This window comes from Diachasma alloeum, unplaced genomic scaffold, assembly GCF_001412515.2.
Source record: "Diachasma alloeum isolate Michigan unplaced genomic scaffold, Dall2.0 Dall_scaffold_00201, whole genome shotgun sequence".
Classification (NCBI taxonomy): domain Eukaryota; kingdom Metazoa; phylum Arthropoda; class Insecta; order Hymenoptera; family Braconidae; genus Diachasma; species Diachasma alloeum.
In genome coordinates, this window is record NW_021680366.1 from 2,694,476 (window position 1) to 2,711,111 (window position 16,636).

General features: G+C 39.4%; 1 protein-coding gene across 1 annotated transcript in view; it reads left to right on the forward strand.

Annotated features, from left to right (window-relative positions):
• LOC107035884 (mucin-5AC) overlaps positions 1 to 15,288 on the forward strand; it is a 21,589-nt gene extending 6,301 nt beyond the window's left edge. The window contains exons 2-15 of the mRNA XM_015253515.1: positions 1,710 to 1,770; positions 2,406 to 2,588; positions 2,677 to 2,936; positions 3,749 to 4,003; positions 4,088 to 4,273; positions 4,753 to 5,018; positions 5,321 to 6,574; positions 6,753 to 6,947; positions 7,050 to 7,127; positions 7,196 to 7,282; positions 7,344 to 7,809; positions 13,683 to 13,767; positions 14,035 to 14,169; positions 14,843 to 15,288. Of these exons, the coding sequence (XP_015109001.1) occupies positions 1,710 to 1,770; positions 2,406 to 2,588; positions 2,677 to 2,936; positions 3,749 to 4,003; positions 4,088 to 4,273; positions 4,753 to 5,018; positions 5,321 to 6,574; positions 6,753 to 6,947; positions 7,050 to 7,127; positions 7,196 to 7,282; positions 7,344 to 7,809; positions 13,683 to 13,767; positions 14,035 to 14,169; positions 14,843 to 15,288 (3,957 nt within the window). The remainder of the gene's footprint in view (positions 1 to 1,709; positions 1,771 to 2,405; positions 2,589 to 2,676; positions 2,937 to 3,748; positions 4,004 to 4,087; positions 4,274 to 4,752; positions 5,019 to 5,320; positions 6,575 to 6,752; positions 6,948 to 7,049; positions 7,128 to 7,195; positions 7,283 to 7,343; positions 7,810 to 13,682; positions 13,768 to 14,034; positions 14,170 to 14,842) is intronic.
• Positions 15,289 to 16,636: the final 1,348 nt, after the last annotated feature.

The following is a 16,636-nucleotide window of genomic DNA, read 5'->3' on the forward strand; positions in this document are numbered from 1 at the left end:
AATTATCGGGCGTTTGAAGAGGGGGGGGGGGCAGATAATCATAATCGCTGTTTAATTAACATTGGCATGAAGTGCCACCCAACGACGTAACGGCAGTTACGTCTCCTGGACCCGAAACACCGGCCGGAGAAAGTGGTTGAGTGTCTCGAACTCAGTCAAACCAATCCTTCTTTATTTTTTTTTCCAAATTCTTTTTCTTGCTTTCTCTTTACACACTAGTTGCATAACGACTACAGTGCGGCATCGCCCGATACACTCCCGACTGGATAATAAATGTAACATCTAATGTGTCACGGCTCCTCTTTGTTCTCATCATTACGGCTGTTTAGATCGTTTCCGATGATTTTTTTTGCAATTAAACGAGTTTGAAATGAGAGAACATTTTTAGATTTTTATGGAGTGGAAAATTGATGGAAATTACTTGGTTGAGGTAGTTGGGGAAAAAAATCACATTACATGGACAGTTGGGTGGTAATTTTCAGGAGAGCGACAGTGAATTTAATTCAGCAGCGAAGCGGTAAAACGATTCGAGTCGATTTTTACTATTGGCCAGGTTTCAATGAGTATCTCGAAATCTAAGGGAGATAGCAAAATTTTTGTGAAGACCTTTTTTGTAGCCCTCAAGTCGCCCTACAAAAAAGGTCGTTACGAAAATTACGTTATCTCCCTTAGATTCGGGGCAAAGGGCTAAATCGAAGTGAACATGATCATGAAATTGAAATTTGAAGAATATAGTCACTTGAATTTTTCTGATTTCTGTTAATTTTCATAGAAAGTCAAGTTAGAATTTATTGGTTTATTTCAACGCTTCCACTGGTGGGTTCACCATGGGATTATTAAGTACTGCACGATTTAAAAAACTTCAATTAAATTGCATTTATTAGAAATTTCTTCAACTATGAAAAAAATATTCCGACATTTTTCTACAACTCCAACGATTTTCTAGATAAATCGATAAATGTGTCGAGTTGAAAAGAATTTCATGTTTTAGTTATTCTTGTTGTGAGAATAATTTTGCAATTATTCCGCGCATGAGTGATTTTACGAAGAAATGTCGAGAGACATTTCTCATTAGAAATTTCTTCAGATTTTTTCGTAAGAAGAAAAAACGTCAGGCATTATTTTTCCGCAGTATCACTCATTTTCGAAAAAAAAAAAGTTTTTCATATATTTTGTCAGAATAATTACGACAAAATGTTGTACATTTCAATAGACAATTTCTCCTTGAATGCAATGTTTTTCAAAATGGATGAACAATTATCACAAAAAAATAATTTGATTCATCACGTTTGGTCATTTCCCTCCCGAAAAAAACCACTTGGGAATTTTTGTTCTGCCGTTAAAGTTCAAAGACACTTTTTCCCATGTCAATCGCGGCTTTTGATCATTCAACTCACGAAACCCATTTTTAACGTGACGCTAATATCAATTGACTCGTGAAACAATCCATATCCGCATTCCGTTTTATCGATAGAATGAAAAAAACGGGGGAAAAGGGCCGCAGACAGTGGCCCCTTACTGTATTTTCCAAACGGATGTTGCAGGTACAGAACGCATGTAGAAATGTGAGTGTAGACGTGCGACGAGGCGTGTCACTTCCTCCGGAGACCATTGCCCAATACAATTAATGTAGCATTGGGAGTCAATTGAGACGGAAATTTTCACAAACGAGACAGATATAATTATTCCATCAATATTTTCTTTTGCAGGGAGTGAGGGTCACGACACTGGCTCTATGGATGGTGATAGGACTCTCCGCTATCAATGACTGTAAGTTTCGTCATGAAATTACAGTAAAAATAATGATAAATAAGAAACCTGATTTGCCCAATATCTCGAAACCAACCGGATAAATTTTTGATTATTGATTTTAGAGGAAAATGCCCGGCCCGAATTTTTTGTTCATCAGATTGATTTGACTCAAACTTCCTTTTTTGATATACATATTTCCCGACATTAGACACTGATCTCTAAACCCCTACCTCCCACAAATATTCACCACACAACCTGGACATCAATTTAAAAAAAACTCCTCGAGTTTCTAAACAACAAAATATGCATAAATGCCAACAGTTTCACGAAAATTACCCAATAATAACGTTGATTCAGCCACCGGGAGTGCCTCTAAAATGTCACAACTCGCCTCCACCATTAATAATAAAAAATAAAAGGTATTTAAGAATTTTTTAAACGAAAGTCCACTGGAGTTTCAATTTCTCTCGCAGTTTTCTCCACCGTCCATTTACGTTCACGTGTAGAAGCCTCAATCTTTTCACTTGTTCGTTCCGATGAGCTAAGCCAGCACGGAATAATGCATATTTAATTAAACATTCTAATGTCACACGTCAAATTGACGAATTTCTCCCAAAATTTTCCCACACTTTTGATTGAAAAAATTATTTCAGGCAATGGTGACCAGAGAATCGTATGTTATTACACAAATTGGTCGGTGTACAGGCCAGGGACAGCGAAATATTCACCGCAGAACATAAATCCATACCTCTGTACCCATCTTATTTATGCCTTTGGGGGTTTCACCAAGGACAACACACTCAAGCCATTCGACAAATACCAAGACATTGAGAAAGGTAGTGAAAACACTGGCATGATAAATTGCCCTGAAATGTTTGAAAATTGCAGTCTGAGGAATCAAGGTTTACGGATAATTGGTTTTAGGTGGATATGCCAAGTTCACTGGTCTCAAGACGTATAATAAAAACCTCAAGACAATGCTGGCCATTGGTGGATGGAATGAGGGCTCAAGTAGATTTTCACCCATGGTAGCTGATCCCGAGAGGAGAAGGGAGTTGGTGAAAAATTCTGTCAAATTTCTCAGGCAAAATCACTTCGATGGTCTCGACCTAGATTGGGAGTATCCGGCATTCAGGGACGGTGGAAAGCCACGGGATAAGAATAATTACGCCGATCTCGTACAGGTTTGTTGATTAATTGCCGGTTAATTGTAGATTATTGAAATTTTTCAAAAAATTTTTTTCGTCATTTTATAATATTTATGAAACTAGTTAGCTTAAAAGAAAATTCCGGGTGACATTTTCCGCGGGAAATTCTGGGTGTGACGAGATATTTCAGTAGCAATTTCGACTATTGGTCAGTTTTCAGTAAATATCGCGGAATCTACGGTTGAAAACAAAATTTTTGTTGTAAACTTTTTTATAGCTCTCAATTCGCTCTATAAAAAAGTTAATCACGAAAATCTTGCTATCTTCTTCAGATCCAAAGGTATTCCTCAAAAACTCCCCTGAAAGCCAAATCGGCTTAAATAATTGAAGAAATCTTGACTAACGACCGTATTTATTCTATTTAATGATTCCTTTACGTTGCCATTCCTCAATAATTATAATTCTCTTTAAATTTATTCAATGTCTCATGGAGCTAGGCGGCTTTGTGAAGTGAAATGCGAAAGGAAGAATTTCTGGGAATCCCAGTAACTCAGTTGCAAGAGTACCCAGCGCGATAATGGGGAGAGATTTTTAGAATTTTGCTCGAACTAAAACTTATTATTTTTCTCCCGTTTGGAGGCACATCTAAACCGCAAAATCCATTTAATTTAAAAATCCATTTAATAATCTAGAAAATTGCCTACAATATGTTCTTTAACATTTTTCCTCAAACCCATTAGCTTCGAAAATAGATGCACATTAATCTCTGAAAATAATGGGCACAATTCTTTTTTAAATTCTTCCATTTTTTATATGCAATAAATCCTTGAATGGTTAAATATTCCCAGGAATTGAGAGAAGAGTTCGAAAGGGAGTCATCGAAAACAGGTAGACCACGTCTCCTCCTGTCAATGGCAATTCCCGCTGGTATTGAGTACCTGGAAAAAGGATACGATCTACCGAGGTTGAACGAATACTTAGATTTCTTCAATCTCCTATCCTACGACTATCACTCGGCATTCGAGCCAGCGGTCAATCATCACTCGCCGTTGTATGGATTGGAGGAGGCTAATGAGTACAATTACGACAGTGAATTAACTATCGTCAGTATGGACTTCGTGTAACAATCATCGCCTATTCTCTCCCTTCAGAAAAATAATCGAATTTGTACAATTTTGTTGTCGCAGGATTATACCATAAGTTATCTCTTGAATCATGATGTCACGTCTGAGAAAATTGTGCTTGGTATACCGACGTATGGAAGATCCTACACACTTTATAATGCAGATGCCACAGATATTGGGGCTCCTGCTGATGGACCTGGGGAGGAAGGAGATGCCACCAGGGAGAAGGGATACTTGGCTTATTACGAAGTGAGTCTGAGATTTTCTCGACGAAATGGCCTATTACCCGCAATCGTGTCTCTCCATTTTTACATTTTTAGATACTTTGCATTTGATATTTTGCATTAAAACCTTGTCTACAAAAATTATAATCCTAGCATTCTAATCACACGAGAAACATATTAAATTCTACTAAATTGAAATGTATCAACTCAATTACAAATTATGCAATCTTAATTCCACATTGTATACTTTAAACTTGTACATGTTCAGTTTGTTGTGGGCAATTCGAAGGGTGTTATTTGGACATGTGGCATTCAAAAATAACAAAATGAATTTTTAATTTACACAGTAAATTAAACATTAAGAAGTCTTCTTAACATTTTCCTTGAATACCTATCCTTCCGAAGCTATCCACAGAATGATTCAATTCTGTGAATCATTCTGTGGATATCGAATATCTATTTGAATACACTGCAACTCAATAAAAATCATTTGACTCCTTCAAGATCTGCGAAAATATAGCCAAATCAGACGAATGGGAAGTGGTCCAGCCAAACGAGAAAGCCATGGGTCCCTACGCCTTCCGAGCGAATCAATGGGTTGGCTATGACGACGAGAACATAGTTCGAGTGAAAGCCTTCTACGTCAAAGAGAAGAAACTGGGAGGCATCATGTTCTGGTCCATCGACAATGATGACTTCCGTGGGAAGTGTCACGGACGTCCGTATCCACTCATCGAAGCTGCCAAAGAGGCTCTCCTCTCCGGAAGCGAGTAAGAGAAATACAAACGCCTCAAATGATAGCCTATTTTCTATGACCTATAGAATTCTATACAAAAACTGCTTTGACATATATTCGCAAAAGCACTCATTACCAAGATAATCACCAAATTAACCGAAAATTGATTGATTTATCAATTTTTAATTTTTTTTATTTTGTCAATTTTCCGGCTCGTCAATTTTCCGATTTTGAAACATATCCCATCAAATATAAAATTCGTTTAGTAAGTCCCTAGCTCTAACGAGGACTTTAAAATTCCACCTAAATTAATAAAAAAATGCTGTCTATCTCCAGAAAAACTTCTGAAAGATCGAAGCCACAAGCCCACCGCAAGAAGACAAGGCCCCACGGAACTCAGCGCACAGCAGACTCCTCCATCGAACGAAAATACTCATCACCACGTCGGTCAGGTTCGAAGCCAACTCGGAAGCGTCTTTCCACCTCTCGCTCGACTTCTCGTCCCACTCCCAAAACTCCTCCACCTGACGCAGAAGATCCTGAAGATTCCCCTGAATCCCCTGAAGAACGCAACACCCTTACTCGCCCCCGCAAAACTCGTCTGAAATCTCGCGCAGGAACCCGCAGACGAGATCAAACAAGAAAGATAGAGAGAACCGAGGAAGATACATCCTCCCTCAGCAACAGTATAACCACCCCGGAACCTCCGACGACCCCAGATCCAGGCTCCGACTTCAAATGTGAGGATGAAGGATTCTTCCCTCATCCTCGAGACTGCAAGAAGTACTTCTGGTGCTTGGACAGTGGTCCTGGTGGTCTTGGAGTCGTTGCCCACCAGTTCACGTGTCCATCCGGTCTAGTTTTCAATAAAGCAGCTGATTCCTGTGATTATCCTCGCAATGTCGTGTGTCCAAAGGTCAAAACATCATCAGGTACTTCGACGACCCCTAAACCTGTCACCACGAGCAAAGCTACGAAGCGAACTACAACTGCAAAACCAGAGTCTGAGGAAGAAGAGGACGAGGAGTATGAGTATGAGGATGATGAGGTGAATGCTGCTGAGGAGAAGGAAGAGTTGCCTGTAAGCACGACTGCGAAAGCTTTGTTGTATAAGACGATTAGTAGAAGCAGACCTACTACGACTACTAGTACTACCACAACTGAAGCTACGACGACCGAAGGGACTACCGAGACCTCTAGAGCATTTAAGGGTGAAGACGGAGAGGCTGAGGACACTGAGGATCCCAGGGTTCTGAAAGAGCTAATAGATCTGATTAAGAAGGCTGGCGGAATCGAGCAGCTCGAAAAACAGCTGCATCTACAGGAGAAGGGATCAGGAGATACTACTCAGGGAAGCCTAGCTACGCCTGCTACGATCAGCAGGAGTCTTTATGAGAGGGTGCTGAATCGACAGGCCACAAAGTTGTTTGGAGGCACGAGTGGGAAGGACACGAAGCAAGTGGCGAATTCTAGGAGTCCCTTCCAGAATGGACCTGGGAGATCACAATTCGAGGGACTAGATGAGGTGCCAGAGGTGAAGAGCTTGAGGAGGACTAATAAGCATCAGTACGTTACAATAGCACGGCAAAGGTGAGGCACGAGTTTAAGAGAGAATGTCAAGAGAGTTTTGTTATAGTCACTCAATATTTTTCCGTAAACGTCTTGCTTCTAGGAGATTTACCAAGTCACGTGTACCTGTTGTACTTATTGAATCTTACAATTTAAAAGTAAAAAATTCTGGGAAAATTAAATGATATGACTGCTTTAGATCATCGACGAATGAACCTGCAGTGGGCGAAAACGAAGAACTGGGTCAGGATGAAGAAATTGAACAAGACAATGATGATGCGTCTTCTGATGATCGGGAAGTCAGTAATGTTCCAGGGAAAGAAAGGAATTTATCCCCAAAACGAGTAACACCGAATTATGTCAACATTCGTAGAGCCAGACCAACGACTCCAGCGTAAGTAAAAAAGACAATGATAAGCATCCTGTGATACGCATGAATTATTTAGAATCACTAAAAGGTAGTTTTCAAATGAATGAATGATGAAATTATACGCAGGAGTGACAACGATTTAGAAGAAAAAGACATGCAAAAAGAAAACACCTCAAAACTCTCCCGCAGACAGCACAACAGAAAGTAAAATCCTTTCACTACCCTCAACCCTCCTCGTTTCTTACTCATCAAATCCATCATTCATTTTTTAGTTCTCCAAGTGAAGAGGAAGCAGAGGACCCGCCATCCTCAACGGAATCCATCGAAGTCTCCCAAGAGTCAACGACTGCAAAAACCAGGTATTTATACCCCCTGCCACTCGACCTTAACCCAATCATCTAATTCTCTTCATAATTCTAGATACACCAACATCCATCGCTTCAGAAGTACAACAACGTCCTCCAGTGAACCCGAAGATCCGCCAAAATCATCAGAAGAAACTTCAGAGTCTGCCTCAACAAGCTCCCTCGAGCTCACCCCCACTGAGCCCCAGGTCTTCTCAACTCCCTCCCCCTCCCCCACCACAGAGGCTCCAATGCCCTCCACAGAGTCTCTCCCCGACGCCACAAACCCCACAATAAGCACAACTCACCAGCCAGCAACAGAACCAGTGAAACTGGTAGAGAACTCAGTCACTGAAATACTACTAACAACATTCCCAGCACCATCGAACCCTCGCACAACTCCTTTACCAAGGACAACAGTCTCAGTAGTATCTTCACCCAGACCCTTTGGATACCCCCGAAGAATACGTCCAACAACAGCATCATCATCATCATCATCATTATCAACACCACCATCAACAACTGAGCAATCAAGAGTCAAGGTGAGTAACAGACCAACGAGAAACTTTGCGAGGTCGTCGAGTTCGTATCAAAATCGGGTAAGAACACGAGCAAGAGCATCAACAGTATCCAATGACATCAGTCAATCAGTGGAGAATAACTCCAATGAGATTACTTCAGTGGAGCCTGAAGTGCAAACGATCAGTCGATCGAGGCTGGGGACGAGAAGAGGGGGAGCTAGATATTCTTCAAGAACAATAACGGCAGAATTTCCTAAGAGTACAGTATCGACATCTGATGACATATCCACATTGAAATTCAGTTCTAGGAGGGGAAGAAAACCGACACCCGCGGCTGAAGCCACAACCAGCTCTTCTGGGATTTCTCGAAGAAGAAGACCCACAGACAGCAAAATAATCCGAATCGCATCGGATAATTCTGAACTCTTGAAGCAATCGCGGTCGGAGTTTATTGGGCATAATGATGATGATAAGAAGATCACGAAGATTCGAGTGTTCAAAGTACAAGAGGATGTATTGAATGTAATTGAACCATCAGGATTGGAAAATGAGACAACAAAACTGACGGAATCATTAGGTTTTGTCACAGAATCATCAATTTCTGATGAGGCTGTCCCGACTTTAACAGTTTTTACGCCTACGGAAGTTTCCACGGGTGTTACAGAACCTGTTGACGCTAATTTCACAACAGAAAGTATTACAACAACTCTCGATGATATAAATCTCGATAATAGCACAGTAAATAATGAACAGGTAGAGAAGGAGGATAAAAAACCATTGAAGAGGAAAGTTTTATTGAGAAGACGTCCAGTCTCTCCTACCACCTCAACTGAAGAATCAACGATCGAAGTTAAAAGAAGGAGAAAAATTCTGAAGCGAATCAGACCGCATTTGGAAAGTCCCTCGAACGAATTACCAACGGCTGAGGACCCAGAGGTTATCTTCAGCTCCAGGTATAACGGAAACTCCACGACTCCGTCGATTTTCTCAGCTGAAGAGAAGGCAGGATCGACTGAGCTCCCGACGGAACCTTCAGACAACGAAATTACGACAGATTTGATCGACAAATTGACAACGATCTTCGATAATTCGGAAAAGACAACGATAGAATCGACTACAATTCTCACAGGTTCAGATGACGTGACGACAGTTACTGTTGAAACAACTCTAGAGACTGAGAGACCATCAGACGCGGATAATCTTTTAGAAACGACAATAAGGACAACAAGAATCGATGTTGATGAACCAACAACAATTACAACAACAGTCCCAACGACAACTCCAGTAAGTACAACAGCATCAGATCCAGTTTCCAGGTTTGTGAGAAGGAAATTCTTGAGGAAGCGTCCGGCCTTCTCATCAACGACCACAACGTCTGCTCCAACATCAACGCGGAGATTTGGCAGCTCAAGGTCATCAGGAAGATCAACAATAGAGCTTCCCAATTCTGCTATAAATTCTCGCAGAAAGGGCCTGTTCGTGAGAAGAAGGCCGGTTCCTTCAACCACAGCTAGTGTCAGTGAAGACACTAATATTAATGAAGACCTTCAAACATTTTGGAGTCAGCATACAACACCAGCAACGACAATTGGACTGACTCCAATCTACGATTCAGAAGTGTCATCCACCCTAATCTCCAAAGAACCCGACTCATTCCCTGAAGAATCCTCCGAGAAACTGGGGAACGCCGTCGGTTTTCGATCGGGTAGGACTCGTTTCATTGGTGAGAACGAAGCAGAGCCCACGGGTACTATCGAACATGAAGAACAAATCTTCAAGTTTCTAGTATCAAACAACCATAGGGTTAATCCCTCAAAGAAACAGTCTAACGTTCCCGTGGGCTTCTGGCAGAGCCAAACCCCAAAGACTCGATCCTACCCCCGAAAACCAACGACAACCGAGTCATCAGTCACGGAAACCCTCATCCCAGCCCGAAAATTCGATTACGTGGCTGATGCATTACTCCGAAAACAACAGTCTCAAAAACCACCATCCAATACCCCACCAACACCAAAACAATCAGTAACAAGATTAGTAACATCAGTCGTTGAGTCTGGAACAACAGAACGACAGATAATTCTCATTAAGACTAAATACTCGTCATTAACATCAGCAACAAAAATACCGTATGATAATTCCCTTCATTACGACAAGGATTATCCCTCCTCTCAGGATCAGAGATACTTTTTACTAAATGAGATTCATGATCCAACTGAAAGAACAATTGAAAAATCTACATTACCCATTGAACGAGTATTTGCAAGACGTGCTCGATACTTTGTAACTGAACCCAGTGTTGAGTCATCTACCATCGAGATCGAATCAGTCTTCAACGATCTCGTCGGTAGAGAATGAATATAGACTCCAACAAATGCCAATTAGTTCTAATATTTAAACAAATTTCATCATCTTAATCAAACAAAACATCATTCATGAATGTAACATATTGCCATGACGATAATAATCACGAGCTATGCTTCAAAAAACCACCAATATGGCGACCAATGATCTCGACCTTGAACGTCGAAACTGTCGTCGCACTCTTTGGCAACCGATAATGAACCAAAAAAATATACAAAAACCTGCACTAAAGAGCAAATGGAACACCTGAGAGATGATTTTTTCAGTGAATTTATGGTCACTATCTATATCATATTTTTCAGGTGAACCTGGAAATTCCTGACAAACCTGATCTACCAACACTGAAGCAGCTGATTGATACTAACTATGGAATCACAAGATCGTTTGATACTTCAGTTAAAAGTACACAAACGTATGAGGTCAATTCTCTTAATGACGAGATTGAAAATAAAGTACCACAGATTATTGATTCGGATGGAATTAAAGTGAGGGTCAAGATTTTGGATGATTATGGGAGTGGGGAAGTTAAGATTAACCAGTTTGCTGTACTGAGTTTACCGCACGGGGCGATTAATCCTAATATTAGCAATACTATTTTGAAGATTGAAGTTATTAATGACCCGAAGGTGGGGCAATTGTTATCTGATGAAACTGAGGTTTTGGATAATCGATTGTCGAGGAGAAGACTTGAAGATAATAATGTTACCAATGAATCGTCACTGAGAGGTTCTAGGAGAAGAGGTAGAGTTGAACAGCAATCAACAACTGCTAATTGGACGAGTAGCAGAAGAAGAAATGTGAGGAGAAGAGGAAATTCTAGGATTACTTATGTTGATCAAAATGCTCAAAACACCGAAGTCATTAACAATATTTTTTCGACATCTGCAATGAACGAGCATTTAGTGACTACAGTGAAGCCAACGACTCTCCGAGGAAGTTCAGTATTGATCCACAATAGTGATGAACCTGTTAGAGGCTTCTTCATCACTAAAAGTCTCGAAGAGGTTCTTAGGGTGACTGACAAAATTAATTTGACGGAACTGGCTACAGAACTGCCTTCAACAATTACATCCGATATGATGCCTACAACGACTGAAATAGATAATGAAGTTTCTACTCAATTCGTTACTACGGAGAGCTCTGAAGTATGGAGTAATGAAGTTGATGGTACGAAAATTACAACAGCTGCAGAAGGAACAACTACTAGAGTTTTGGACAATTATTTAACAACTTTCCGACCAATTGAAACGACTCTCAATCAAGGAATAATTGACGATCGCGAGGTGACTACCATTCCACCAGAAATCACAACTTATCATCCATTAAAAGCAATCGAAGACGAAGAGTTAGAAATCGAAACCGAAAATTACGTGAATGAGGAAGGAAATAATACGGAGAGGACAACCCTCAGACAAGAAAAATCAACGACAAATTTCGTGGATGGCACGACAACTGATGGTAGACTGCTAGCAAAATTGAATGAATCAAATGTCGCAATAGGAGAAAGTAATGAAGAATATACGACAACGGCCAATTATTATGAGGCAATGGCATCCACCACACCCAGAAGTTTCACTACAGACAAGACTGAAATTGATGAACCATCAGAGAAGATTTTGCCAGATGTTGATGACTCTACTCCAAAAATAAAAGATATGGAAGAAGTTACTACGGAAGCTGCAAATATAATTCAGACAAGTTCAGTTGATGAATATATAGATAGAATCAATGAAAATAGATCGACAATAATTTTGAAAATCATTCCATTCGTTCAAAAAGATGAACAAACTTCGAGTCCAACTTTAGATTCGCAAATTCCAACAACTAAAGCTTCTTATGTAACTCCTCTTACCCCTGGAGATACCAAAAATTCTATTCCATTTGTATCAACCATAGAAACGTATTCATCAACTCATGTAACTGCTCCATCAACAGCTCCCATTTCATCTTCATCAGTAAATCCTGTGTCCACCACCCCCTCCACAAAATCACCGTCTACCCTTGAAACATCATCAAAAAGAACTCTGACAAATGTTCGATCACGAGGGAGATTTCGCTACCAGCATTCATCATCAATCACTCGTGCTCCTACACAGCGAAAACCTCGTCCATTTTCATCAATTCGTCGACGTCTGCAGTCCCCCAGAAGTCGACCCGAGTCATCAGAATCATCAGAAGCGCTTGCTATAACCGCGTCATCACTATCTACAACAACACCAATTCCATCTGCACCTCCCACAAGAGGCCGAATCATTCGCCGAGGTAGAGGGCGAGGTAGAACACGCCAGACTACGAGTACGACGACCGAGCAAAGTTTCCCATCCACAGAAGTGCCCGAAGAAGCTTTCAAAAATGAAGACGATAATCCAAACAATGAAGCTACCCTCAAGAACCCTCAAACAGAATCCATTAAAGAAGACGATCAAGCCATCGCTGAGAGCAGTCATGCAGAAGTCCTTGGGGAGGTCAGTTTAAGAAAAAAAAAAGATGAACAAACGACTAAGTTATAAATAAAATCCAGAAGATGCCTCTGATGCAAATAAACACGCCTATTGCTATTGCTGTGGGTCTCTTCTCCGAGCCTTAGTTCTAGTTCCACATCTTCAGACCAATTGGAGATATAAACACAATTTTTTCCCCTACAAATGCTAATAACAGTGGAAGGTCTAACAATACCGAGATGATGGATCTTGTCCTGTCACCTAACGCCTCAATAATTGAGCAGCATTGCGGGACATGTTGGGCTTCGTCGAACACAAGAAACATGACTACTTCTCGAATAACATTCATTCTGATTTTTTATTACTCTGAATTTCTGTTAATCTCTTGTTTTTGATGTTTTAGAGTGTGTGCTTCGGATTATGTCACGCTTACATGTTTTTTTTTTTTTTTTCATCATAACTGTACGGAATATTTTCATTTTTCTCTCTGATCAGGAAGTATAATATAGTTGGACACCCCTTTTCTAAAATATTCCCATTACTTGGACAGAAAAAAAAAGTTTCTAGCTTCCAGAACCAAATTATTGATTTTGAAAAACATGTGGTTTTCATTTTGAAGAATTAACTGATTACTTCATTTTTGAAGAATCTCTAAAATTCCAATTTTTCGATTTTTTTTTGCTCAGAATTGTTATGGACAATCATATTTTAATATATTGCAAATTGAAGGCCATGGCACATCAACAATTTTTTATATTTTATATATTTTTTTAATCAGACCTTTTGGAAAACTGCCATAGCAAGAAGCAAGAAAACGGGGAATACCCGACTTATTTGGATTAGAAAGAGAAAAATACGAATTTAATTGTACAGACATGATGAAAAGGTCTTATGCGTAACATGGGTGCAAAAAACACGACTTTGCGCCCTGGTCGCACAATCTACTATTTTCTCCTATGAATAGTCTAGATAATTTCTGTATTAACGCTTGCGATTAGTCTGTACCTCCTTGTCTAATTGATCATCATGAGGATCATTATAGTTTTAGGAAGGTTCGTGAGGTGGAGTCTTTTAATTGTTTTTCATGTTTAGGTGGGAGCTCTGAGGCATTCGGGGAACTTTTTGAGAAGACCTGGTAGCATTATTAGACCCACTACGTCGAAGAGCTACGCTATTGGTTAGTGAAACTTGAAAATTTGAATTAGACAAAATGACCCAAGATTATTTTATGAATATTTCTGCAATTATCAGCCATATTGGAATTTTATTCACTACAGACAAGCCTTTCCAAGTATTTTCTAATGCTGAATAGATTCAAAGATAGTTTCAAACCGAATACAGAAAAAGATTGTTGAAAGACTAATTGAGTTTCTTGCACAAATCTTCAAAGGGGAGGGATTGAGAGGAATTTTTTCATCTGAACCGAGAATTGTTATGATTCCAGAATACGAAACCGCAGATCGTCGTTACTCGAGTAGATTCATAGTGCCGACAACCAAAAATACCGACCAAACTGGTCGTGCGCAAGAGCTCGCAGTGACACTGATAGATCCATCAGTGGTTGCTTCTTTTGAGACAGGTAAACCTCATCACCATCACTGAAAAACCGTTCGAATTAAATAGAATTACATCAAAGTTTAATGAACATTACTTTCTTCATAATTATCTATCTTTCACGTTCCTCTTGGTATTGGTACTCTGCGTCTCTCAATTAATTCTCTAATTGATTTCTTCCCTCCAGCTATGAAAGAACTCAACGTTTCACCATTCAATTAACAATCTAAAAAAAAATTCTCGACTATCATCATTTAAGTCTCCGGATGGTGCAGAGACTCCTCAACAAATCTACGTAATTAATCGTTACATCATCTTCATTTGTCTTCCTAAATGTTAGAGTGGAAGAGTGTTTTTGTATTGTTGTCTTTATCTACTAACGAATTTTGTATTGAAGTGGCAAGAGCAATATTAGAGGACATGATTTTCGATATATCACTGGCATTAGTCGGTTTGGAGGAAAATATCGAAGGATTATAGTTAACAAGCGTTGCTAACCATAAATGAGTCGTTCTATCAGTGTGAAGCTCGTAGATTTATCGAAAATATCAAGATATTTTTCGTCTTTCGAAATTTTTATCTAGACCCACTAGTTACATTCGTATTGGATCTCATTTCACTTCACAATGTTCAACTCCCTAACGACTCTCAAAGTACTAAAATCGAGAATAAACATGAAGAGATTGTCTTATGGATAGGTAAAGAAATCTCGAGAAACCGAGGTGGACAGAGGCATAGACTCGAAGAGTTCAAAGGTATCACTGAAACACCAATCACCAGAACGACACCATCAAGAAGAAGACAAAGGCCTACCACTGGCTCTCAAGAAGCTAAAGTCATTACGAACAGGCCAAGACGCCCTGCCATAATTGATTACGATTACTACGTCGATGAGGAGGTGCGTATTTCGGTGAAGCCCGAGTTGAAGAACAAAATCTATGTGACAGCCAGTGGGAGGATTGGTTGCTTGGATCAGGGAACATTTGCGCATCCATTTTCGTGCAAAAAATTCATCACTTGCGCTAAGATGGTTGGGGGACAGGTCGTGCCCACTGAGTACTCTTGTCCTAATAAATTGTCCTTTGATCCTGTTGGAGGTATTTGTAATTGGTCCGCTGGACTCGGATGCAAGGAGTCTTTGTAATAAAGATTTTTTTCCATTCTTTGTATTTGAGGAAAATCAGAGGATAAATTCTTGAATTGATCAGTGGAGAAATGGAGAATTAAATTCTTAACGAAATGTTTTCTTCTAGCATTTTTGTCTCTCATCGCTCATTATCGAAGTCATCGGGGATTTGATGACCGAAATATTGTGAATTAATATTTAAACTCATTCTCTAAGTACTCCAGAAACTTGCGGATTTAGAAGCAAATGTCTGAAGGAATATATTTCGTAGAGAATCGAATTGTCAATTAATTCACAAAATCATCTGCTTTTAATGTTATTTTACGAACAATTCATGTTTCATCAATTTATCTTCGCGTTTTACTTGATTACAAGTTTTTACTTTCATTAGCTCGTTTTTTATAAAATAAACTGTTCCATAGGCATTATGTACTGGATATTAAACATATTTGTAGTTCAATAGAAAGCAGTTAGCCATATGTATATCTCGTTTAAGCACAGCGTCGTGATATTATCAATAAATGTAATGATTCCTATTAATTCATCAATTTTTTGTATATACTAAATGATTGTAAATAAGACTTTAACTATGAAAAATTAACGAGTAACATTTAATTTATGTAATCCTTGGCAATCGCTCTCTAAAGAATACAGCAACAATCAAGATGAATGTGCTATCAACCCAGATATCAAAATTTTTTGAAGAATATCCCAGGAAATTTATTCATCTTGGCAACTGTTTTTTCAAGTAAAATTTTAATTTTTCCTAAAATCCTTCCCCAGTCGTTCCTATAGGGTCCTATTGTGCCCATCTGTCACACTGACTAAATGGGCATAGCAGGCGTCTACATTACTATCTGACGGCAACAGTTCGACACGAGGTAGAACTAAGGACCATTCTCCAAGTATTTACCAGACTATTTAAAAAAAGGGGAATAGAGCTAGTCAAAGGAATAAAATAGAATATAATTCACCAGACTAAACCCTGTTTAGCTAGAGACGCAAAATAACCGTAATTTTTCATGTGCCGCACAAATTTTCGAATTAAGAAAGATGGTCACAAATAACTTGCAAGCGAATTGTTGTCAAGCCATCTATGCAGATGAATAATGATTATTTTACAAAAAATTATAATATTTAAGTGAACCCCAATCACGCGAAAAATTAATAATTAATTAATCGACAACAATTTTCTCCGATATTCCCTGTCAAAACAATCAGATTTTGTGGTGACTTACCCCACACGCTCCCATTGTCTCGTCTCCGGTGTCCCACGTGCGTCTCTCCGTCCACGAACAGGCACTCACATACACATACACACACACACACTACATATCACTTTTATTATCACTTTTTAATCACAAAA